The sequence below is a fragment of the Penicillium verrucosum genome, assembly GCF_028828655.1.
Source record: "Penicillium verrucosum strain IBT 35672 chromosome Unknown utg000001l_segment0_segment0, whole genome shotgun sequence".
NCBI classification, from domain to species: domain Eukaryota; kingdom Fungi; phylum Ascomycota; class Eurotiomycetes; order Eurotiales; family Aspergillaceae; genus Penicillium; species Penicillium verrucosum.
In genome coordinates this window covers 3,925,499-3,949,206 of record NW_026643210.1, presented here as the reverse complement: position 1 = coordinate 3,949,206, position 23,708 = coordinate 3,925,499, and the positions used below count along the sequence as shown (strand labels likewise).

General features: G+C 46.6%; 7 protein-coding genes across 7 annotated transcripts; 3 read left to right on the top strand and 4 right to left on the bottom strand.

The window, feature by feature from the left end:
- Positions 1-1,366: 1,366 nt before the first annotated feature.
- Positions 1,367-1,887, top strand: N7516_001469 (hydrophobin family protein; the record flags this gene model as incomplete). The annotated part of the gene is made up of 2 exons (XM_057214191.1): positions 1,367-1,688; positions 1,742-1,887. 2 exons carry the CDS (start codon positions 1,367-1,369, stop codon positions 1,885-1,887), a joined length of 468 nt encoding a protein of 155 aa, XP_057076074.1.
- Positions 1,888-3,471: 1,584 nt separating this feature from the next.
- N7516_001468 (agmatine deiminase family protein) lies at positions 3,472-4,686 on the top strand (the record flags this gene model as incomplete). Its single annotated transcript, XM_057214190.1, has 1 exon — positions 3,472-4,686. The coding sequence occupies one exon, from the start codon at positions 3,472-3,474 to the stop codon at positions 4,684-4,686; it is 1,215 nt and encodes a 404-aa protein (XP_057076073.1).
- Positions 4,687-6,108: 1,422 nt separating this feature from the next.
- On the top strand, positions 6,109-7,611 carry N7516_001467 (type III PLP-dependent enzyme; the record flags this gene model as incomplete). The annotated part of the gene is made up of 4 exons (XM_057214189.1): positions 6,109-6,349; positions 6,419-6,814; positions 6,900-7,466; positions 7,520-7,611. The coding sequence occupies 4 exons, from the start codon at positions 6,109-6,111 to the stop codon at positions 7,609-7,611; spliced, it is 1,296 nt and encodes a 431-aa protein (XP_057076072.1).
- Positions 7,612-8,246: 635 nt separating this feature from the next.
- On the bottom strand, positions 8,247-9,797 carry N7516_001466 (putative clock controled protein (Ccg-8); the record flags this gene model as incomplete). The annotated part of the gene is made up of 2 exons (XM_057214188.1): positions 8,247-9,436; positions 9,545-9,797. The coding sequence occupies 2 exons, from the start codon at positions 9,795-9,797 to the stop codon at positions 8,247-8,249; spliced, it is 1,443 nt and encodes a 480-aa protein (XP_057076071.1).
- A 1,462-nt stretch (positions 9,798-11,259) lies between these two features.
- Positions 11,260-15,617, bottom strand: N7516_001465 (RNA dependent RNA polymerase; the record flags this gene model as incomplete). Its single annotated transcript, XM_057214187.1, has 2 exons — positions 11,260-14,907; positions 14,988-15,617. The coding sequence occupies 2 exons, from the start codon at positions 15,615-15,617 to the stop codon at positions 11,260-11,262; spliced, it is 4,278 nt and encodes a 1,425-aa protein (XP_057076070.1).
- Positions 15,618-16,350: 733 nt separating this feature from the next.
- N7516_001464 (putative amino acid permease) lies at positions 16,351-18,218 on the bottom strand (the record flags this gene model as incomplete). The annotated part of the gene is made up of 5 exons (XM_057214186.1): positions 16,351-17,599; positions 17,663-17,823; positions 17,874-17,880; positions 17,946-18,003; positions 18,056-18,218. 5 exons carry the CDS (start codon positions 18,216-18,218, stop codon positions 16,351-16,353), a joined length of 1,638 nt encoding a protein of 545 aa, XP_057076069.1.
- Positions 18,219-18,425: 207 nt separating this feature from the next.
- N7516_001463 (aromatic alcohol reductase) lies at positions 18,426-20,134 on the bottom strand. Its single transcript, XM_057214185.1, has 4 exons — positions 20,025-20,134; positions 19,671-19,955; positions 19,283-19,609; positions 18,426-19,206 (listed from the first exon to the last, which is right to left on the bottom strand). The coding sequence occupies exons 1-4, from the start codon at positions 20,106-20,108 to the stop codon at positions 18,829-18,831; spliced, it is 1,074 nt and encodes a 357-aa protein (XP_057076068.1). The 5' UTR covers positions 20,109-20,134; the 3' UTR covers positions 18,426-18,828.
- Between the last annotated feature and the right edge of the window lie 3,574 nt (positions 20,135-23,708).

Here is a 23,708-nt window from a genome sequence, read left to right as displayed (position 1 = left end):
TGTTACATTGTAGACAGACATCGAACAAGTTTTTTTTTTGAATGGGGACTAGCCGTAGTTCAGCCAAGACAAGGTACAGTTTGGGCTACTCACTACTGCAGACAGTTAAGTATAGCTACACTTCGGCCTCCTCCAAATACCACTGAAAATTTCGTTAAAATTTCAGCCAAAATGTTATGTCGATGATTATAGCCCATGAAAGCGTTCGATCTAGACTCAACCGGACCAAGAGAACATGCGGAAAGGCCCATATGTTGCAGTTTCAACGAACACTTAACACCCAATCCCTGTGAAGCTTTCATTTCGCATCGAGAAAGGAGAGTGTAGATCAGCAGTTGCCCATCGTAACATCGCATGCTATGCCTGGAGGCAGGGTGAAAATCCGAACTAATCAGGATCGACATGGGCCGGGCGATCTCGAATTCCCTGGGACTGAAAGATAAGTGGATGGTGGACCCAAGTATGGATAAGAGACAGTAATTTAGCAGGATTTCAAACTATAATGTATGTACGAGTGCAAAGAGACAATGAGATCCTAAGTGTTGAGAGAACACGCTGCTCTAATAGTGACTGGAATTGAAAATAACGTGCATGGTATCGGATAATTTCTACCATTGACGGCGCCTCCAGACGCCCCCAAACGCCTCCAAGGTCTGATAACCAGCGCCACAGACATCAAGTGGTCACATTTCTGTGAAGGGGCAGTATTTGAAACTGCAGGGAATTCATCGGGGATGACGGTAGGGGCTGTCCATGCCCTCATCACTTCTAGAAGGACTCTGAACCCGGAAATTCTGACTTACAACGTATGTGTATGGTCTTTCCTCGTTTAATTTGAGACCCATGTGAGGCTCGCAGGGTTTGAAAGTATGTGAACCCAAATTTGGACATCTTAGGACCGAATCAGGGTGTAAGGTAGTAGTCTTGACGGATACCGTTGACAGGGCGGAATGCAGGGCCCCATGCATCTCAGGAGCCAAGGGGGAAAATCTCATTGATTGTTAAATTCCGGAATCAAAAAAGAAGAAAGAACCAATGATATTATTTCTAGGATGTAGAGATCGTCAGGAATAAGCTCGGGATCAAACCCTTGCGTTGCATTCCACAAGCAAAAATGAGAGGGTTGCTTTTGGCCTTCACTATGAGCACTTGGACACTGGGTAGATCACCTCGTGCCCCAAACACCGTGAATTGGAAGATAAAAGGCGAGGAATAAGTCGCTCTCTCTCTCTGTTCTTTTATCCATCAGCCTCTCTATCTCTCTCTGCCTTTCTCTACCTTCTATCTTCCAAACCTCCCAAAACACATTTTTATATATAATAATATTTTTTAAAAAAAGATTTTAATCTTTACCCTACCTTCCAAGATGCAGTTCACTCTCTCCACCGTTGTCCTCGCCTTCGCCGGCCTCGCCGCTGCCATGCCCGCTGAGAACGTGGCTAATGGTGTCCAGCACCAGAACGGAGCTCCTCGCTTCTCTGTTCCCGACGACCTGACTGTTGAGCAGGCCCAGGCCAAGTGTGGTGACCAGGCTCAGCTCTCTTGCTGCAACAAGGCCACCTACGCCGGTGACACCACCGACATCAACTCTGGCATGCTCGCTGGCACCCTCTCCAACCTCATCGGATCTGGCTCTGGTGCCTCCGGTCTCGGTATCTTCGACCAGTGCTCCAAGCTCGACGCCCAGAGTAAGTTTTACCACCCAATATTTTTTGCTTGATCCGTTTCTAACCCCCTGTAGTCCCCATCATTGCTATCGCTCTCCAGGATGCTCTCAACCAGAAGTGCAAGCAGAACATCGCTTGCTGCTCCAACTCCCCCTCCACCGCCAGCAATGACCTCGTCGGTGCCGGACTTCCTTGCGTTGCCCTTGGCTCCATCCTCTAAGCGTATCGCTTTGGAGTCAGTCAGCTTTGCACCGTGTAAAAGTTACAGGAGCTTTGTGGGATACTTTGTTTCTGCACTTGCTAGTTCGTTTGTTTGACAATGTTTCGCAGTGTGATTCTTTTAGAATTAATAAAATGTCACCTAATACATAAATTTGACCTTCTCTTTCCCCCTAACCTTGTTTCCCTTGAAGTCAGTATATGTATCCATTAAGTTCTGATGGACGAATCAACGGAGCCTTGATGCACCAAGCCATTACACCGCACCAGGATGGGCTAGGCAGCACCAGATAACTATATTGGGTCTATACTTAGGTATCAATTATAGTAGTACTAACGGTACCTCGACTTACTATATACTTCCCTAAAAAAACAAGTACTCCTTATACAAAGTAAAGCTGTATGAAAATTAACTAACTATAAGCTTATAAGAAGAAGGTTTCTATATAGCCTCGTGTATCGCTCAGACCTTCTGGTAGTTTGAATACCAAAGAAAACCACATAAAAATGCATTACTCTAGCTCCTGTCCGAAGAATAAAGGATCCCCCTGTGAGTCATGGTCCGGTTTGTCGTCTGGATGGTATAGAGGTCAGAAGCTTCCTTTTTTTGAACTTAGCGTTGTCTGTAGACACATAGCTTTGATAGGCAAAGTTGATCACACAAGCAAGACATATGTGGGATGGTGGGTTTTTCTCAATAAAACCAAGACAGATCGGACTCGGGACTATATAATGGCAAAATGTAATCACTCTCCTTCCGAAACGGTCAGATAAAAATCCTAGAAAAGGAGGTCAGGATCATGCATTAGAGTATGGTGATATGATATCGACATACCGAAAAATGGTTGGAAAACGGCCCGCTGCAGCACCTGGCAAAAATATCAGATCCACGCCTAGCGTGTCCTGGGTGACATGGAAGCTGAAGACCCCAGGGTCTTTGGGGGGGAAGGTGCCGTGGCTCAAGCTTTTAGTTTAGAGAATATGGCCTATTCTGGCGGTTTGGCACTAGGCTCCATGGTAGGTGGGTTTGTGGAGTTCTGATACAGGTGCAAGATCATAACTCTTGGGCTGGGGATTCTTTCTGCAGTTACTGCTATGCCTATGTTATGGCTTAGTGGAAATCTCCTGGACTGAGTCTGTAGATGAAGAGATGGAACGTGAGCCCCTACTGACGGAGTGGCATGCGTCAGACTGTATGTAGTAGCACAAACGGCTTTTGTATTGCATTTATTCTGACGCCATGACAAGTCAGCTCAGGTAGATTTAGTATCCCTCGGCCAGGTGAAGTTTGGTATTGGAATAGAGGTTTTGCGCTATATGTAACCTTCTTGAAATAGTCCCTCGGCTTGATTTTTAATGAACCCGAAATCTGCTACATGGCGGTGATTTAAGGGAGAAATAACGCTTCGCATCAAGAACACAACTTGACTGTTCTGAGTAACGTTGAAGTAGTTATAGTTACACCAGGCAGATAACGTACGAGAATAACGAGGACTAAGGCAACCGAATTACATCTTGAAAAGCAAGAGAAACCCCGGTTTGACATGAGAATGTTGAAAACCCCATGGGTAATCAGATTATCAACATGATGCTTTTCGAGCGAGTCCGCAAATTGCTGTCGAGCCTCTATACTACGACACGTACCTGGCTCCAACCATCTGATGCCGGCCACGATGAAATCAAAGTTGAACAAGGAAGCTACATCTTCCCAGCAGAATCAGAGCCCCATGAAGCGACAATCATGGGGTTACCATCTCGATGTTCCCTACCCCCGGATCAGTACGATGCTATATGCAATGAGTTAGCCCAACTAGCGGCGGCCATAACCGAGTTCGAACCCGTTCGGATGTATGTGAGGCCCGAAGAAATCAAATTGGCCGAGTCCCTAGTCAAGACTTTCATAAAAGACGCATCCAAAATATCCATCATCCCATGTCCAATCAACCACTGCTGGGTACGCGACACAGGACCAGTCTACGTGCACGACATAACAGGAGTATTCCCAAACCGACGCTTCGCAATCAATTTCCGGTTCAATGAATGGGGCGGGAAGAAACCCGAAGATGACGGAGTCTGCTGGGGTCAGCAATGGCCCTTGATGGACGAGAAAGCACTACAGGAAAACAAGGATTTTGCGCGATGGGTAATCGAGCACGACCGCGAGCCCAGCCCCGTTACGCAGATCGAGAGTTCGATTCGCGTTGAGGGCGGTGGTCTTGTTACAGACGGTGAAGGAACCCTACTCATCACGGAAAGTAGCGTTGTATGTGATGTGCGCAACCCAGGGATGTCCAAGGGGGAGATCGAGATAGAGTTGAAGCGGGTGCTGGGTATTGAAAAAGTGATATGGTTTCCTGGGCGGCGCAATGTCGACATTACTGACGTGCATATGGATGCTGAGGCGAGATTCGTGCGCCCTGGTGTCATCGCTTACTCAAAACCTCATGCCGTTTCGATTGACCTGTGGAAAGAGTTGTCTACGGAGATCCGGGAGATCCTAGACTGTGAGACAGACGCTAAGGGTCGGCGTCTGCAGATCCACACCATTGAAGAACCTGACCCACGAGGTTTGGTGAAATCCGATCACGATGAATTAGCGGCAAGTTATGTGAATTTCTATTTTGTTAATGGAGGTCTGATAATTCCCAAATTTGGTGACAGAGAAAGGGATCAAAAGGCTTTGGAAATGTTTCGGCGGTTACTCCCTGAACGGGTGATTCGGCAAGTGTATGCCAACGCCATTCCCCTTACTGGTGGAGTGCTTCACTGCGTCACTCAGCAGGTTCCTGCAATGAAGTGAGGATGAGTTCAAGGATATGGCATTGTAGGGGAGAGCCTTTGACTATCCAGTCAATTAAAAAAAAAAAAAAAAAAGATCGGTCTTCAAAGTCTTGTCAACAGGTCTGAGAATATATTCTTACTCAGACATTGCACCGCATATTTGCCATTGAGCATGTATTTGGACTCATAGATATTCCATTTCCCGGTAATTCTGACTCCAACTAGTCCGCTGAAACTAAAATCTTCCGGGGGGATTCCAATGTTATATGTTACAAAGAACAGTCATTCATAGACAGCTGACTTCTCAAGAGGCCACAGCTCCGTAGATCTTAATTTCCATGAAAGAAGCAAATATGCGAGTCAATCCTACAACAGTACGGAGTAGAGAGTTTAAGACCTCCGAAGGTCGACATCTATTGTGTGCATTCGATGTGTAACAGTATAATTTGCACGACAAAGCCGAGAAATGCTGAGACTGATATTCCCCGGGATATGTTGAACTAAATGTTGGACTAAGGTCTCTGAGGAATAAAAGAATATACAAGAATACACATAATAGCGACACATCAATTGCATCTGTTCTTTTTTTTTAATGTTGTATGTTATAAAAGATGCATGCAGGAACCACTTAACTTGCCTGTGATGCGTCGATCTATGGAGATGCAGCTGAAGCACAAAAAAAAAAAAAAAAAAAAGAAAAACGTCCACAGTTTGAAGTTCATTCTTTTGGAGTCAGACGTGTTGATTCTTCGGTGCTCTCACCCTCTATCTTTCTACCTTCACTGTATTTCAGCTTTGCTCTCGAAACCTGAAACCTACAACATATACTATTACCAACATCCTGGTCACACTACTCAGATATTTAGTGTTAGTGATGACCTTGATGTACCTGTGTGTACCTTGTGTGATCTACCTCTACTCCGTTCATGTATCCAACTCCACGCCCTCACTCATCAATCCACATAAATAGTGTTGAGCTGATCACAATCGGGTTAACAATGGAGTACCAAGTACCCAATATCGAAGCAGGATTGCCTCAATCAATCGATCTAGTTACTGATTGATCGTCTTCCACGCACATAATACACGTCAATTTGTTTCAACAAAAATATAATTGGCTCTCTCACAGGTTAACTGGGGAAGTGAGGTCTTTATCCCGTACGACTTGTTGCTTATTCTTTTCCGTGAGATCCAACGTAATGCAGAGTTTCAATTACGTGCAAAACTTGGCTTTTATTGACCTGGTGGTTCATTCGAGCCTCTTTAAATGATCGATTCGCACGGTGTCCACCGAAAGCGCACAGTACATCTTCCTCAAAGGACCATATACATCAGGGATTTGTATTATAGTCCGACATATGTTTTTTATTTTGTAATGTTGTTTCAGTTACAGAACTCTCCATTTTCCACAGTTCTTCTCAGTCGACTACTTTCCACAGTCATGGCTCCCCTCTCTGCTCCCAGCGAAGCTGTGACCACTGGGAAAATCATACATGCCACCGGATATCGAAATCTCTCACCAGATGAGCTAGTCGATCTCGCAATTGAGAGTCATATTGCCCACATAGTCAAACGCTCTGTTGTTGGTGGCGATGAATCATTCTTCATCGCCGATTTGGGCCAGATACTTCGACAACATCGTCGTTGGACTCAGCATATGTCCGGTATACGACCGTATTATGGTATAGCACCCCATTCTACCCCATTCCCACCCATATTTAGAGAATAGAAATCTAACCTTTTTCCCGCAGCGGTCAAGTGCAATTGTGACCCAACCTTCCTCAACGTTCTTGCAGAACTGGGGACGGGGTTCGACTGCGCGTCTATTGAAGAGATGCGCGCAGTTCTCAGCCTCGGCGTAGATCCAGCCCGGATTCTGTTCGCCAATCCGTGCAAAGCACCCGCCGCCGTGGCCTTTGCACGCGAGGTTGGCGTCTTGCGAACTACATTTGACAATATCGACGAATTGGATACCATCAAGACACATATGCCAGAAGCTCAGCTGTTACTTCGTATCTATGCAAATGATGAGGGTGCTTTTATTTGTCTGGGCGACAAGTTTGGTGCGCAGTTGGATACGACCGAAGAGCTACTTTCAAGAGCTTGGGAGCTTGGACTGAATGTGATTGGTGTCAGCTTTCATGTTGGTAAGTACTTGGAGGGGGGTAACTTCTGGTCTTATATAGTTAGCTGGTCACTTGGTCATATGTATTGACCATTCGGAACTATTAGGGACGGGTGCTACCAACCCAGCATCATTTTGCAAGGCCATTAAAGATGCACGTCTGGCATTTTCACAGGCCGAACGTCTAGGTTTCCACCTCAAAATTCTCGATATCGGTGGCGGCTTTCAAGACGATTGCTTTGAGGCTATGGCCCCCATCATTCGAGACGCGATTCGGTCCGAGTTTCCAGCTGGTATCACAACGATCGCAGAACCAGGTCGGCTTTTTGCTCGTAGTGTGTATACTCTCGTATGTCGAGTGATTTCACGTCGCCGTCAGCTTGGGAGTGCTGCTCGATCTGGTGTTCCAGACATGCTTTATCAAAACGATGGCATATACGGGAATTTTATGAATGTGATTATGGAGAAAGAGACCATGGTTCCATATTTGGTCAAGAGTAAGAAGGCCAGGGGGTTCTTGCATAAACCAAAACAAGGGGATGCTTTGCAAGTAACAAATCATCGGTACTCGATCTGGGGACCTACATGTGACAGCACCGATTGTGTTGTGCGCGAGGTGACGCTTGATTCTGAAGTCAAGATTGGAGATTGGCTCAAATATAAAAACATGGGAGGTGGGTTTCGCCATTTCATTCTTGGGATTTCAACAGAACTGACGGAGCTCCAGCATATACAAGTACCACGGCCACTCAGTTCAATGGCTTCAGCAGCACCTATGACACATTTTATGTCAATAGTGAAACGTTGCCTGGCTATTAGCTGGTGTTCCGCAGAGGGTATTTGTGGTCTTGGGTTCATTGGTATGGGAGTGGCTCAGTCTCTCGCTTGAAGAGCCCATTGTGGATAAGCTGCAAAGGACATGATATATGACACGGCATATCAACGGTGCCTAAAACAAGAAAGGCAAAAATAGCCGTGGCCCATGTGATTGACGGCCTTGTTGAGCGTGTTGACAGGCTCGGGGCCGATACAACCGGAAAACATGTGGTTAGCAGCACTTGAGGAATGAGATCGCTTACATGATCTCCTGAAAAATTGAAGTGTAAATCGATGAATAGCCTGCATTCATTCAGCTTGAGCGCGCAGCCTCTTGCATATATCTATACCAAAAACCATAAGATCCATAACTATAATAGTAGGATAACCGAGCCCATCCAAAAGAAAACAATAACCGCACGCTGAAATAAATAAACACCATAATCTCCAGGGATTTTTCCTATCACTCCAGACGGAATGAACATAGCACAAAGGATATCATATCAATCATGATAGAAAAAAAAGGTGAAAAAAGACTTCATCAGAGAAAGACATAAGAGAACCGCCGAGATAATAGGCAAGAGGTGACAGAAATTGAAAATATGTAAAGAGAGACGAGAGAAAGCTCTTTGACGACATCATACTTTCTCCATTCCGGACATCGAGACGTCGTCTTGAATCGCATTCTCGGGGAGAGACTGCTTGATATCCATCCCATATGGCTGAGCGTCGGAGGAAGATTCACCCTGCTTCTCTGGCACGTCTGAAGCTCCGTTCTCGGGTCGTTTCCGACCAAGCCGCTCGCACCAGTGCTCAGCACTGACCAATGTGTCATTGACGACACCGCTAACTTGCGCCATCATGTCTAGACCCTCTTGGGCCAGCACCAGGATGCGATGAGCACTGATTGTGGCATCGGAGGCGGCAGCTGGGGAGTCCGGTGGTGGCTGTGATGTGGATGCAACCTGGAAGCGGTGCGGCAGAGACGTCAAGTGTCGACGCACTAGATGGCGGGCATTTTCCGGCAGGGCGCCTCCTGCATATTTGGAAACAACATCCACTACTTGTTTCAAGGTCGATAGCACATCGGCCTTCACCGCTTGGATGCGCTGGATAAGCAACGAGGCACTTTCTTGCCCACTTCCTCCTGCCTCGATATCCGACGGTGATCGTGATTTGTGGTTTTCCCACTCGTTGACAGCACTGTGCAGTGCTACAATGGATTTGCCTAATCGACCATTTGCCCATCGAAGCCAAGTCAGACAATATTGCAGACTACGCAACGATTCATCGCTCATGGCGACCCCGAGCCCCGAAGTCGAAATAACTAGTCGGCTTTGCCATGTCGGCTCAGCACGTCTTCCTGGTTTCTCTTCGTAGTGAGGAGACCTTATTTCGTCGTATGGCGGGAGCGACTCGTCCATGGAGAGATCGGACGAGCTTCGTGTTCGCGGTGGGTGAGCTGAGCCGTCCGGTCTCTTCTCCCCATCCATCTTTCGTCGCTTATTGATGTGGTTTGAGTCTTCGCTTGTCGAGTCCCGCCGCTGTAGCGCCCAACGAAGACCGCTTTCGACACCAGTCCTGCGGCCTACCGTGCCGACGGTGTTCGCGACAGGTGATCCAATATTGCGTTCGATGAACTCAGCACCAGACTTGAATCGCGGCGAGTATGATTTCGAGGTGGCGTAAGCAGAAACCGAGCCGTTTATGGCAGAGGAGATAAGTGGATGGGAAGAAGTTAGCAGAGACAATAGTGGCTCTGGCTGCGGTGGGTCCGGTGAAGTGACGGGCAGGGATTGTCGCGTTGTTCGAGGAGATTGTCCGAAATCTATTGTTGAGATTAGTTGAAGGTCCGTCGCACAGTAATCCTAATCCAGCGAAAACCGAAAGCTGCGACACTTTAAGTGGGCTGGTTCGGGATATCAGAGCCACATACCGGAGCGAAGCCCCTCAAGGGCCTGTGCAGCTTCGAGATCATCCATCGATAACACACTGGCAGCTCGACGAGATCGATCTTCTGCTTTATCGACATCCATCACGGATGGATGAGCATTGTGAGAAGGCGGAGCCGTAGGTGATGGGGCGAGGTTACTTGTAAGCGCGGAGGGGAGCGAATTGGTCGAGTTTAGACTCGTGGCGTTTATCTTTCGGATAGGTAGTTTTGGCCTAGCGGTTTTGGGGGGTTCCATGGCGGGTCATAGATCGTCCATAGAGAGAGTGTGTGTAGTGACCCCAAGACGTCGGAGTTTCGCATCGTATCGTCTTTCACGTGAAAAAGTGTCACTTATCCACTAGTCCTAATCAGGAAGGAGGAATAAGGTGAGGTAATCACATTCCTACGGTACCTGGTTGGCCATACAATTTACTATGGCTACCGATGTACCTTTCCTCATCACATGTCAAATATCTCGTTGTCCCAACAAACTCACATCTATTCGCCCCTCTTGGCACTTCGATCTTACCGAAAATGATTATTTCACTCTTCATTTGATGTGAAAACTCTGAAGTCACCGACAATTGTGTCTTGCGTACACCCTGCGATGTACTCTGTAGTGCCAATGCGCCTGCCTATAGAGCTTTTTCAATATGTAGTCGGTTCCTATTTCACCCAAGTACGATGTACACCCATCGCAACGCATAGTATGATACTGAATAAACACATCTGTCCTACGGAGAAGAATCCATGATCCCGGAAAAGACACAACGAACCCCCTCCGGGGTTCATCATTTCCCTATGTCATAGTATCTCCATTTTTATCGTTGTCAATGTAACTCGACTAGTACGTCTGTATGCATGTACCCCAACGTGCGCTAGGATGAGTTAGGATATGCTCGACAGACCAAGAACGAGAGCGAATACGATCGCTCTCGATCCTTGACGCCCTTTCTCTACGAACTAGTTACGACTTACAACATACGTACTCCGTCGTAGACGTTGTAGTTCAATTGTGCAATTGTGTTCTGCGTCGGTTGCACCTCTTTTTCCCCCTGCTCCATACGTTGTATGCATGTACTGTACTGTGTAGATTGACATTGTCCCGGAAGACGTTGCTCCGCCCTATCATATGCCTAAATGTATATATATATGGAATGTGATTTATAGGCCTTTGGCCTACGATTTCCATTTACCGCTCTGTTGACCGGTATGAGATGTACTTACGAGGCTGATTTCTCTTGACGGTATTAAATGTATTTTAATATTGGGTACAAGACCCCAAATATAGTCTTTGTTTCAATTTATAGACCCAATCATATCTTTGTTGGGCCATATACAGCCTGTTTCGGCTTGAGCACGGCATGTGATGTGGGGAGTGTTTTAGCAGTTGACCTTTGAGGACTAGGATGAACTCTGCTTGGTAGTCTTTTAGGCAAAAGCCCGATCCTAGTATGATCTGTTAAAGTACTCTAGTTATGTTTAGATACAACATGTGATTGGGGCTGTCTATCAACTCTTAACATATGCAAAAATAACAAGGTATCTAACTATATCATGCTAACTATGTTCAACAGTCACAGACATCACAAGAAAATATCGCCCAGATTCAAAATAGGCAAAAATCAAACGCCGGGTCGCTGTTGGCGTCACTCGTATCACATTTCGAAGGACAATTTTTCCTCCAATCGATCATCGTAATGACCGACCGGTCCCTTTCAAGACGATAGCATGGCTTCAATGACTTCTCCGTCTTCATACTCATCTACATCATCAATCTCATTCCCTGGCAATTCATTGGCCGTGAGATGTGCCACCATTTTCTGATTCACTCGGTAGCAGGCGACCACGTCATTAGTGATAAGGCGGGATGGCGAGACGGACGCCTTGATCTCACACAATGTCTCACCAAAGGCATGAAGAATAAACCGGGAGTTTGGACATCGACGGTAGGTATACGAAGCTACCAACCGTTGCCACTCATTGCGGCTATTTTGCCAAGTGTGGATAAGCGGATGGTTGCCCGCGGTGGGAGGAGCAAGCGCAGCTGCACTCTCGGCAGCTTGACGTGATATGGCAGAGAACTTGTCGCCGATAGAAGCAGAGTGTCCTTGGTTCCACTGCCTGTATAGTTCGTCTATCGACCTCTTAACTTCACCAAGAGCGTCTTTTAACTCTTGACTATGCTGAGAGTTGCCCTTCGATGCTTCATCGGCTTCACTCCACGGACGAATGAGGTCATCGTCGAGTTGATTTTGGATATCATTCTCGGGGAACGCCTCGTTGAGACCTGAGAGAATTCTGCGGAGCTCCGACTGTGCGACGTTAAACTTGAGGAAATCGACAATGTTCGACGGTTTGAATTTGCGCTCTGGGTTCCGATACGCGGGAAGCGTACGTTGCTTAGGGCTAATGGTTTTGCGGTATTCTTTCCAGGCTTGCTCTGAAAGATGAACTCCACCTTTCCGGCCATCAACAAGATGACCCAGCAGACAGGCCAGCTCTTTCGCTTTTGGAGAGTCGACTGACTCATCGTATGCCAGTTTCTCATGCTCGACGGTACATCGACCCAGGTTTGAAAGGTTGAGGTTGAAATCAAACACACTTTCCAAAAAGTCTTCCGTCGACTCCAGCGAGGCCATCGGAACGGAATGTTTCGTGAGTCCGTAATGCTCTGCGGGATATTCATGAGAGGGCATCGGGGAATTGTGGAACCTCTCGACAATCACTTGATCCCAGCAGATCCACGGCGTATCGCCATCATAATCTCCTCCGGATAGCATACCGGCTAGAGGAAAAGTCCCTGTGGTTGGAAACACAACGACATCTTTAAAGTGACGTAGTTCAGTCTTCCACACGGCTCTGCGCCGTTGAATGTCAGACGGTAAATGGGCTGGAAGTCGGCCCACGAGAACATCTACCCCATCCAGTAGATTGTCTTCAAACTGGCCCTGTGGATCCCGCCAGTTATTAGAGAAGCCAAAGTGAACTTCATCCGGACCGAGAACTCCGTATGGGTCTGCAATACAGTATGCATGGGTTGAGAGTGGGACCTGGATCTTGAGTTCTTCAACATGTCGCTCAAGAAGCCATGTCAAGTATTTGCGGATGTTCATCCGAAGGGGAAAAAAGTCGCGTGGGGCAAAGCCAGCCTCCGAAAAGCGAATGATGGACTCAGCATCATTAGTCACCCACTGCTCTAATCGTCGCGCTTTACCAGTTCCATCCTCGCCGGAGGGTCTCAGCTTCTGAAGCAGGGCTCGACAAACCACGGGGTTGTTTGATCGGAGAACTTCCAGAAAGTCATCATAAAGACTCTGCACACCGTCACGCGTGAGCTTGGCAATGTACTCCTTCACGTTCCCTCCATACTCCAGAATTGCAAGAAGCTGGATATTGAGGTCAACAGGGTGCAATGGCTTAGCCCAGTTGACTACTTCGAACGTCAATTTCTCGTCGTCAACTGGGTCAACCCACTCCTGGGGATGAGGGTGTATTTTCAACTGTGAGTCCGAGATCTGAATCCAAATGTCATCGTCATTTATGGTAGAGATACTAGATTGGTGGCAATCAACCATCCAGAGGCCCTTAGCGCCTGCTATTCTGCCCTGGAAGCAACTAGGCGTGGCGGTGGTTATGCCCAATTGATCACAAATTTGGTTCGCAAGAGTCCTCGAAATCAAAGCACATCCATCATTCATGACAGCCCGGGTTGGATCGTCTCTCAAACGAAGCACTTGCGTTGGCTTTAACTTGACTGTCGCAAACGTCTTCGACAAGCCTAGAGAGATTCGCTGGAAGAGCTTGCAATTGCTTTGATTCGCATTCGCAGTCTTGGGCATATGCCATTCCAGCAAAGCATCTACACTCATCGGAGTATAGTTGTCACTTTGCTGTCGAGGAGGGGCCACAACTGGGGGGACCTGATACAAATGATCAAAGTCGTCGCCATCAATGGCGAACAGCTCAACCCGAAACCGAGGCTCGCCCTTGGCTTTTCGCTTGGTTTTTACTTCTTCGACGTAGAAAGCCCGCCAGGTCCGTCCGAGGCAATAATGATCATTCCTTGTGAGCCAGGAAGCAATACTCTCGCGAAGGACTGATGGGTAGGAAGGTTGTTTCTGATGGACTGGAGGCCGATCTGGGGCTGGAACAGTAAGAGTGAGGAATCTATCAGATCCAAACCTTCGGTGGAATCGACACGTCCGCTCTGGCTTGAGCGGGTTGAGCCTCAATTTGAAAATACCCGGCTCAGACTCATCACACCAGTCCAATTCTCCTGACAGTACCACCACCTCTGAGTGCTTATCTGATTTGAAATCACCAATAGCAGCATCCCAGGCCCGGCGTGGCGATCTCTCTGGCAAGAGATGACCGTAACGTCGACCAAGTCCGCCGACCCATGACCAGAAATCATCTTGGGTGTTGAAGGTAATACGGTCGCCAACTAGTATTTTCTTGAACGGAATTCCCCACGCGCGTCCAATGCGTTCTAGCTCATATCGGAATCGCAACGGAATTTTCGCTGAGAAGGATTCTTCCGCCGAAAACGGGCCATAGGACAGGAGCTCATCAACAAACTCCTGTTTAATAGAGTACTCCGTTTCAACGGGGTCTCCATTTACCATCATAGAGATAGCAGCAGCATCCACGCTCCTTTGCATCTCGTCGCTAGCCATGTACCCGACGACCGAGTCTGCATATGTTGATTGCGTATCCATTATCTCGGTCATGTCTGTCGTGACGGTATCAAAGGATTGCCCCATGCTAAGATCGCGAGAAAATACCGACGAAGTGATCGTTGTTGAAAAGTCTGTACTATCTGAAAGCGTCACATCGTTACGCTTCGATTCATCGGATGCTGCACTAAGCTTTTCAAATAAAGTAGGCTTTTTAAACTCAACATCATTCTCGGTAGGAGAATTTTCTTCGTTGAAGCTGTTACCAAACCCAAATGATCGAAGATCCATCTGTTTCAACGGCGATTGGGAGGGTGATTTTGCCGATTTTGGGGTTTTAGATGGCGATCGGACAGATCCAGGGTTCCTTGCGGGTGATTGGGCAGCAACTGGAGTCTTTGCTGGCGACGAAGTGCTCGTCGACTTCCTCGTCGGAGTGGGAACATTTCCTTGAGGCTTGGGTTGTGAATTAGTGACCACTTTCCTAGGGAGCGATTGGTGATTCCCTGGACCCTGTACTGGTTGTGCCTTCATTGGCGGACGGAAGGTCGCCGAATACTTGGCCGGAGAATTGAAGTTCTCTTTGTTATGTCCAGGCGAGTGAATGGGTCCATCGTTCCTTCCGGGAGACGGGTGAACTGGGATCTTTGCTGGCGATGCACTTCCCACCGGCCCCCGCGCAGGAGACTGAATTGCTCGATGACTATTGACCGGCAAGTTGACGGTCCCAGAGACCCCCGAGATGAGCCTTGAAAGGCAGCCTGTACCGTCTCAGAAAATTGTAAACCTCCATCCCAATTCTTCCCCAAGGGGGACTGAGCTAGCACAGATCCTTTCACGGGGGAATTCGGCGCGGTGTGGAAGTTTTCATCTTCATCATCATCATCATCAAACCTTTGTTTCTTAGGTGATAAGCCCTGGACATCTCCAAAAGAATTAGCTGCTAACCTTTTTTTCGTGTTTACAACACGACCATTCGCCAAAAGATATTCCTCATCTTCCATAAGTGCTAGCAGCTGCTTCATACACATGTCCTTCTCGGGGCCAGTAAGCGAGAGCGGAGGCGCAGGTTCCTCGCTCTGGTGTCGTTGGCTTGCCCGACGATCTGCATTGGTCCGATAGTTAGGGTTCTGGGCGTGTCCCTGGCCGGCCAACGGCAGGTTCCCGTTGACCCATTCTTCGAGATTGCCAATTAGGCTTCTCTTGTCAACCTTGTTATTGAAGAACAGTGGACGAATATGCTTGTAGATCTGACTGGGGAGGCTGGTATTTCCCTCTCTGGTCGAGGGGGATTCAATTCCTGGGAGGGGAATCTCGAGACCAAATTTGACGTTCACTCTTGTGATGAAAGTGCGGAAATCCTCTTTTTGGTGTTGTGGGGTAACGGGATGATCCATTTTCAGCATCCCATTCAATCCAGGAGAAAAGAAAAATTGATGTCGTTCTGCTGGAGTGTCGAATGAAGAATGAAATCACAAGATTCGACTGCATGTGAGGGTTCTTTGTTAGTCTCATGCGAAGGCATGGTGGGGGGATGTAAACAAACCTCAGATGCATTGGGTTGGTTTCCTTATGGGTAGTGTTCTAAGAATGGGAAATTGAGGAATTGAGGGGGATGAGGATCTTAAATCAGCAGAATGTCTTAGTTGACTCCTCAACCTTGGAAGTTCTACCTGGGTTCTACCTGGAGAACAACATAGGTCTACGGGTTGCTGTGCAAAAGAACTGTTTACGCGCCAACTTCGGGTAGCTGCTATTAGCGTCCCCCACTTAACCTGTCGCTGTGCTGGCTGTCCAGTTTTACATATCGAGGATTCAGGGCTGCATATGGAGTGATGGATGTCTTAAGATGTTTCCAAGTCAATCACACAGTGGAGTTGTAGGCGTGGGTTATTCACCAGGGCATACTAGATACTGGACGAATAATGGAACTTGAAGCTAGAGTTAGTACCAAATTATAGCGCACAGACTAGACATTCAGGAGAATAGAGTGAATGGTATTTGCTTTTTTTCTTTTTCTTTTTCTTTTTTTTCTTTTCTTTTCTTTTCTTTTCTTTTCTCGCCTGTTGGTCAAAAAGTTGGTCAATGATCCTGATGACATATAGAATACTGGCTCCAGGGCTATCACAATCAGTTTCCTTCCGCTGCGTCCCCTCTCTCATTTTCAGATTCCATCTTGTCTGTCCATAGATCAGCCTCCTTAGGGTTGACACGTTTACTGTGGACAGCGAGCTTATAGCCAACCATCAAGATGATGTAGACAGGAATGCTAATGTACGAGGCAATGAAGGACTTGACGTCGAACGTCCGAACACCTTCATCGAAACTGAAGGAATCGAAGACAATGGCGACAGAGATGAACAAGCAGAGAATGAGAGCCAAACACGTTCCAGGCAGACCGAATCGAGCTCTAAAAGCTAGAGCTTTGTCGGGAATGCCTTGAGCCTTTCGTGCTCGCACAAAGGATATATGGGTGGCGAGAATTGAAATCCACGTAAGCAACCCGAGCATTGTGACCATGTCCACGAAGTATCCGAATACAACAGTTGAGTCTTGGTGGACGTTAAGATATGCCAATGTTGCGGTTGACGAGCTCACAGCCAAAGCATAGATCGGGACGCCTCTCCGGGTAGTGCGTGACAGAAAAGCTGGGGCACGGTGCTTCACTGAGAGATCGCACATTGCCTTGGTTGCCAGATAGAGATCGTAGTCTGCGATTGACAGGACGAACAACAGTATACATGCATTCAACAAGTCCGGTAGTACGGATATGCCTGCCAGATATAAAGCTGCAACAAATGCTGATGCGGCAGACTCATGGGAGGCATTATCTGAAAATATCACAGTGGCCGAGTCCTGAGGAACAATCATCCCGAGAAGGGTAATTGCTAGAAGGTGGAAGACCATGATTCGATAAAAGGTATTCTGGATAGCCCTCGAGGTAGCCTTTCGAACGTTCGGGAAATGAGCCATTCCAGACCGCTCGCTTCCAATGTACGCGAACGTGGCGGATGACATCGTCGAGCAGGTTATGTAGAACTTCTCCAGCAATGCGCTATCACGATGGGGATTCGCGCCGAAAGCACCGGGGTACGACCAATATCGAAATCCTTTCCTATCTTGATCCGGGCCCCCTCCCAGAGCAATGACGGTGGAGAGTATCATGAGTCCAAGCATAACGACAAGCTTGAATGAAGAGACATAGAACTCGATTATGCTCGGGAGGCGGTGATTGATGAAGTTGAGAGTCACAATGACCGAAAGGAAAACTGTAATCCAGATACCAGGATTGATTCGCTCCGCACTGACCCAATACGAGACCACCAGCGCTGCAGCTGTGAGCTGGTTCGGTGTGACAACGGCATATTTCAGCCAGAATCTATGGGTGCGGTCAGAAAACGAAGCACGTTATACGCAGCTTTCGTCAGGAAGGGGGACGTACATCCAGCCCAAGCTGAATCCAAGTGCAGGATGACAAAATCGAACGGCTTGATCTGCAACGGTATATGGTTTCGGTAACCATGAACCCACCTCACCCAAGGCAGAGAGGACGAGGTAAACCGCGAATCCGACGATGGTGTAGGAGATTATTATAGCTGCCGGCTATAACAGATCAATATCTTCGCCTGTGAGGTTCCTAGGGAATGACTTACGCCGCTCCTATATTGGAGTCAACGTTCGTTCAGCATAGAAGAAATCCGCATGATATGAGGAACCAATCTTACATGGACAATGCTCTTCCAGTACCAACCATCAAGCCCGTTCCAATCGCCGACCCGATGGCTGAGAGCCTGTGTTAGAATGTACAACCCCGTACAGGGTGGGGGATACATACTGATGATGCTGATTTGACGGGGTGACAATGACCCGTATATATCGGTGAAGCCCAGAGCATGCTCACTCTGGTGAACCTCCGGGGTAGTTTGTGAAGTCGGTGACTCAGCGCTGATGGGCCCCAGTTCGCAGGTAGAGGTTCGCAATCGGCGTCGGGGAAACATCTCCTATGCTGTATTTCAATAGCGAAAGTACGAATCTCTGGCCGACGAAGCTAGGTATAGCAAAAGAGTTAGGTATCAACAACGTGAATCAAAGATTAGAGATCGAGTGAACAGCCCAGGAGATGGCCGAGAAAGCCGGGGTGATAAGTAGTTGTGCAAGTGCGAGTATGGGAAAGAACGAGGCACAACTGGTTGGGATCATAAAATGATTGGGATATATTTTCTATATGCAGAAATCCCATCACGGGACAATCGAAATTGAATGGCAGGAACAAAAAAAATAGAAGCATTTCCTATGCCAGCTCTAAGGATTGCCACCAAGCCCATCAAGGAGGCATCAAAAGTAGCCAGCGTCTATCAAAGGCCATAAAATCACAAACGCCCAAGGTTATCGACACCCCCCAAAAAAAAGCACCAGTCGGTTGCATACTGAGTTCCATGGCCCCGTCAAATGGGGTCAGAGGGGGAGGAGAGAGGTGTCATGAAAGTCTTTGTCAAATATTCCCAAATGGCAGCGGTTTGGGGCAGGCGTTTGTCTGGAACGGTCGCTTCCTGGGTGAGGCGGAGGGGTAACGCGAGATACGTAACAGGGGTTCTCCTATTCATCAATTCATCGCGACATGAGCGAATCGCTCGACTCCGTGCGGGGGAATATACGCGTGTAGAGGGAATCGCTGGACTCGGTACGTGGGAAGTGTCGTTGGTGCTTCCGTGAGATCACGCGATCGGTGTAAATACCCTTGGCCGCACCACGAATGACCGACTCAAGATATTCGCGGAAATCTGTAGGTTGGAATTCGGGGTACAGGTCCTGTGTGGTGTGGTAGCCGAGATACTTGGCGTACTCGGGGTTGTTGTCGCCGCGGATTCCCCAGGACAGCTGATATTCGGCCAGGTATCGCGGAATGAACTTGATCGGGTCGAAGGGGTAGGTTTCACTGGCTTGTCGGGCCGCCACGACTCTGCTGCAGATGGTTTCTTCGGGAATCTGTGCTCCGGGAAAAGAGAAAAAATCGGTTAGCCACATTTGACTCATTCCGAGCCCAAGAGTCCGTGCAACTTACGTAGTTTCGATCGATCTTCTCCTCGCTGAGTTCCTCCATGAGCTCGTAGATCTTGTTTTGCGAGAGAACCAGGTTGTAGGCGAGGATCTTCTTGTTCAAAGTGCGGGGGTCGGAGATGATCATAGCCATGTAGCGACCGATGTCTCGCAAGTCGGTCAATGCTGTGGGCATATTGCCATCACCAATAATCTCATCGTTGCCAGATGTCATGGCATAGTCGACACGCCCGGAGGGGAGGCGGGGGTAGGCGAGCTGGTACCACCAGCCGACATCGACGACGGTGTAGGGAAGCCACAACTGTCGAATCTGGTTGTAGACGATTTCTTTCTGCACGTGGTAAAAGACTGATCAGCCCACTGACTAAAGTACTGTGCCACATTTCTCATACCTCGTCACGCAACCACATGATACCACCCGGTGGGCAGACGGTGATGAAACCACATGGAACGAATCGCTTCACGCCAGTCTTTTTGGCTGCCTTGGCGAGAGGAATCTGGTCCTGTTGTTCGGCAGGACCAACACAGCTGATAACCACATCAATCCCAGTCAACGCCTCGATGAGTTGCTCCTCTGGGGCCTTCAAGTCGCATTTCCGAATCTGGCAGCCCCGATCCTGAAGGCGCGTTATAGCTGGCTTTTGGGCCGAGATAGGGCGAACAAGAGCGATAACCTCCTATTTATCAGAAAAACAAAAGCAATTAGTCTGGGGTCAATTGGTAAGGCTGGAAGCTGGACCACTTACAAAGTTCCCGGTATCCAACAGTCCGTTGGCGATAGAACCTCCGGTTTCACCCGCTGCTCCGACGAGCAAAACCTTGGTGGACATAATAATTTTTTTAAGTTAATCAAAATGGAGGATGGGTTGGGGTTAAAATAAGATGTAAAAGGTAAAAGGTAGGATTTCAAGATGTTGAGAGGGGGGTTGTGAAAATCAAAAGGAAGAAGGAAGAGAGAAAGAGAAGCAGGGATTGGGTAACAGGTTTAGGACCTGACGACGTTATAAATTCCCAAAGGCTCAACCCACTTTCTCATCCGCAGCAGTGGGTCGGTGGATGTTCGTTCCCCTCGTTTTTGAGGGGAGATATTTAAACCCTGTGATTATATTGATTTATGACTATAGATATTTTTTAATACATTAATTTTCTATTCTGATTTATATATATATATATATAATATAAATTTCAATCTGTTATATATTCTGTTATATATATACCTAGGTATATTTAACCCCCCCTTCACTTTCACGGGCCGGTGAATCGGGAAAACCCTAATAGGTCGGCGGCCTTACGTCATATGTTACGGCTTCCCGGTCAAAGGAAAATGAGGAAAATGGGATAATAATGATGTTGGTGGCTACAGAGGATACAATATATATATATATATACAAGGTGTATATATGTATATATACATATAAAGCAGACATTTGAACCTAAACATACATGTCTTTCCCTCTGATCAGGAGATCACGGACTACCTTATTAGTCTTATCCGAAGAAGTACCTCAGAGACCCCATCAATCTTGTAGCTAGCAAGGACCCCTTTATACCCCCTTGTTCGCCGTGCAGAATCTTGAATATCAACGTCACAAATCCCGATCTGCGTGGTCACAGCTCTCAAGTCAGGTTTCACGTAGTCCCGTGGGAGTGACGAAATGGCAAGGATTAGTCATTTGGGTTTCATTGGTGGCGCAGCGCCTCCTAAAAAGACCAGGGGGGGGATGAAGTTTGGGGATGGCTTTGAGGAACCAATCATGGAGGATTAATGGAGAATCCCAAAGATTCCTATATGTCGGATACTACACGGGCTAATTGCTTGTGACCTCCCCAAGACCGAGCCTTGGAAGCCTTGGGAGTTGGTCAATGATAACCTTGTAATCAGCCAAGGAGGGACCAGCCACAACCGGGAGATCTGTGCCTGGCGTATTTCCTCCCCCCTCCTTTTTCCACGGGAGAAGTCCAATTCAACTTTTTGAGCCTTGGAACACTTGACCTTCGTTGTTCGCCTGCATCATATCTCTGGGAATTTGGTGGGGTAAACTTGCTCGAGTTTGGGGATTCTTCCCAAAGAAGTAACTAAAAGGGAAGATCTCGGGTCCGTCTGGGTAATTTTCGCGGGGAATGCAGAATGATGGGAGGGCCTAAGCATGATGATGTTCTGGGCCCCAAACCCTTCTGACCAATGTCATCACACCCAAAATTGATCGTCGTTATGGGCGGCTAGTTGAAAGAAATGGCGAAAATACCTGGGGAATTCGAGAAGAACTAGGCAAGGACCAGCAAAGTAGGAGCATCTGAGCAAAATTCAATTCTCAAATCCCTTTTGACTTCCCGAGTAATATGCACTGCAGACCAATAATGCCTCATAGCAGATATTGACCCCAGCTTGGCCTCGGGCTGCTTTCATTTCAGCCGTTACTAGTCCAGATTGGGGTATGAAGTACATACAACATACGCCTTGACGATTTTGATGTGACAAATTCCATTACTGCACGTGAGCATATATGTCACCTACGTACTTGATTTCCTCTGCCACTTCTTGGCTTTCCCTTTCCGTTTTAGTGCTCAGGCCTTGCCGCTTTTTGCTCACTGAGTAGATCTGAGCACGCCCCTGAGCGCTCTGATCCGCTCACTAAGCATGCTCTGATCGTCTCTGAGCGCTCTGATCCGCTCACTGAGTCTGAGCTGAGCCCAGGGGTGAGCGGCCTGAGTAAGCTGCATCAATAAAATGTAATGTCAAAGTGCAAGGTTGCATACAATGGATTTACATGGTATTATACCATGGAGATCATGTGACTTCGAGTACTGGATATACCATATATTACGATTAGTCATCATTACCGCACACATTGTTGAAATAGCGGGTTTTGTCATTTTAGAAAAACAGAGAGTTCTCAATATCAGCCGTGGTGCCTATACAATTTAATATATCAGATTTCTGTTAGTTATGAGCCCGGAATCGTTCTAATAAAGATTAAATCGAAGATCAATCCTACTATCGCCGATACTAAGGTAGTTAAAGTGATAGAAGAGAAGTCATCTACCTAGCGACGAAGCAACCCCTAAATCGAAGAAAAATCGGAAATCTATCTATAATAAATCATAGCCGAATATAGACTTCGGCAGAACCACTCCGACCCAAAGCCCAACCCATTGGGTTTTGGGTTCCGCCCTCTATAACCCAACCTAACCCAAAACCCAATGGGTTAGACCCAATAACCCAATAATAACCCATTTGAACCCATTTTTGCATAAAACATAGGTCTTGGCGTTCATAATGATGCTAAGTCATTAAACAAAATAACTGTTTTTTACAACTGTTCTGGTTTGTCTAACGAACATTGCTATATTATCACAGTTCTAAGTTAGAAATTTTATATAATTCCTCTGAATTTAAAGCCAATAGACTTTATATTATATTTATTACCTATAAAAATTGAGATTAATCATATTGTAGTAATGTTCTATTAACCTAAGTATTTGTTAACTATTATAACTACTATTAGAAATATATATTTGTGGTAGAGGTAAGTACATATATATTAGAATATAAATATAAATATAAGTAGAAATATCTTATTCCTATTTTATTTTCTATACAATTAATACTATATTAAAGCTAAACAACTCTTTTCTTATATTATTATTTAATATATTTAGTAATTAATATAGTATACGCATTAGGGTGGTTTATAAACTATCTCTATACTCTTATATTGTAAGAATATACTGTTTCAGGTGTAAGGCCTGTCAACCGGGTAAGATACGTTGGCTTGGGAGGAGGAACAAAGGTGTATTGGGCTATGTGTGCCAAGACTAATTCTTGCCAGAATTCAGGGGTCCCGGGGGACCCAAGATTAAAAGGAAATATGCGTGCTAAGGCTTAGCACCGATCGGGTGACGAACCCCGTACGATTTATATACGTATCAAAACTTCTATAAATATATATATCGCCTAAGTTCCTATTTTACCTTTAAAAGGACCTTTATCCTTTATAATTATTCTCCCTTCTCCTACGAGGATATCTATATCCGAAAATAGATTATAGCTATAAAGTATCGGGGAGATATCGGTAGTACTCTATAATAAAGGAGCTATAATTAGAATAGTTCTAAATCTTTATCTAATTTTACTATATCTTTATAGTATTAGGGCTATATAGCTATAGATATATTTATAGTAGAGAACCCTAATTTCCTAACTATCCTCGATATTTAGTATCGATTTTATTATACCCGCTATTCGTAGAAATCGAATCTATTTAAAAAATATATAGTATATAAGCTATCTTCGCTCGATAATTATTTATTTTACCCCCGGAATAAGCGCGGTTCTATTTTCTATCTAGTATTTCTTATATAAGGCTAACTCTAAAAAATACTAGTAATATAATTAACGGAAATCGATATATAAACCTCCGTTAGAGGGA

What these genes read in the sequence shown, in the direction of transcription:
- N7516_001463 (XM_057214185.1), bottom strand. Translation starts at nt 20,108, where the DNA reads ATGTCCACCAAGGTTTTGCTCGTCGGAGCAGCGGGTGAAACCGGAGGT. An exon ending in TGTTGGATACCGGGAACTTT is followed by an intron (nt 19,956 to 20,024) that starts GTAAGTGGTCCA and finishes TCTGATAAATAG; the next exon opens with GAGGTTATCGCTCTTGTTCG. An exon ending in TCATGTGGTTGCGTGACGAG is followed by an intron (nt 19,610 to 19,670) that starts GTATGAGAAATG and finishes TACCACGTGCAG; the next exon opens with AAAGAAATCGTCTACAACCA.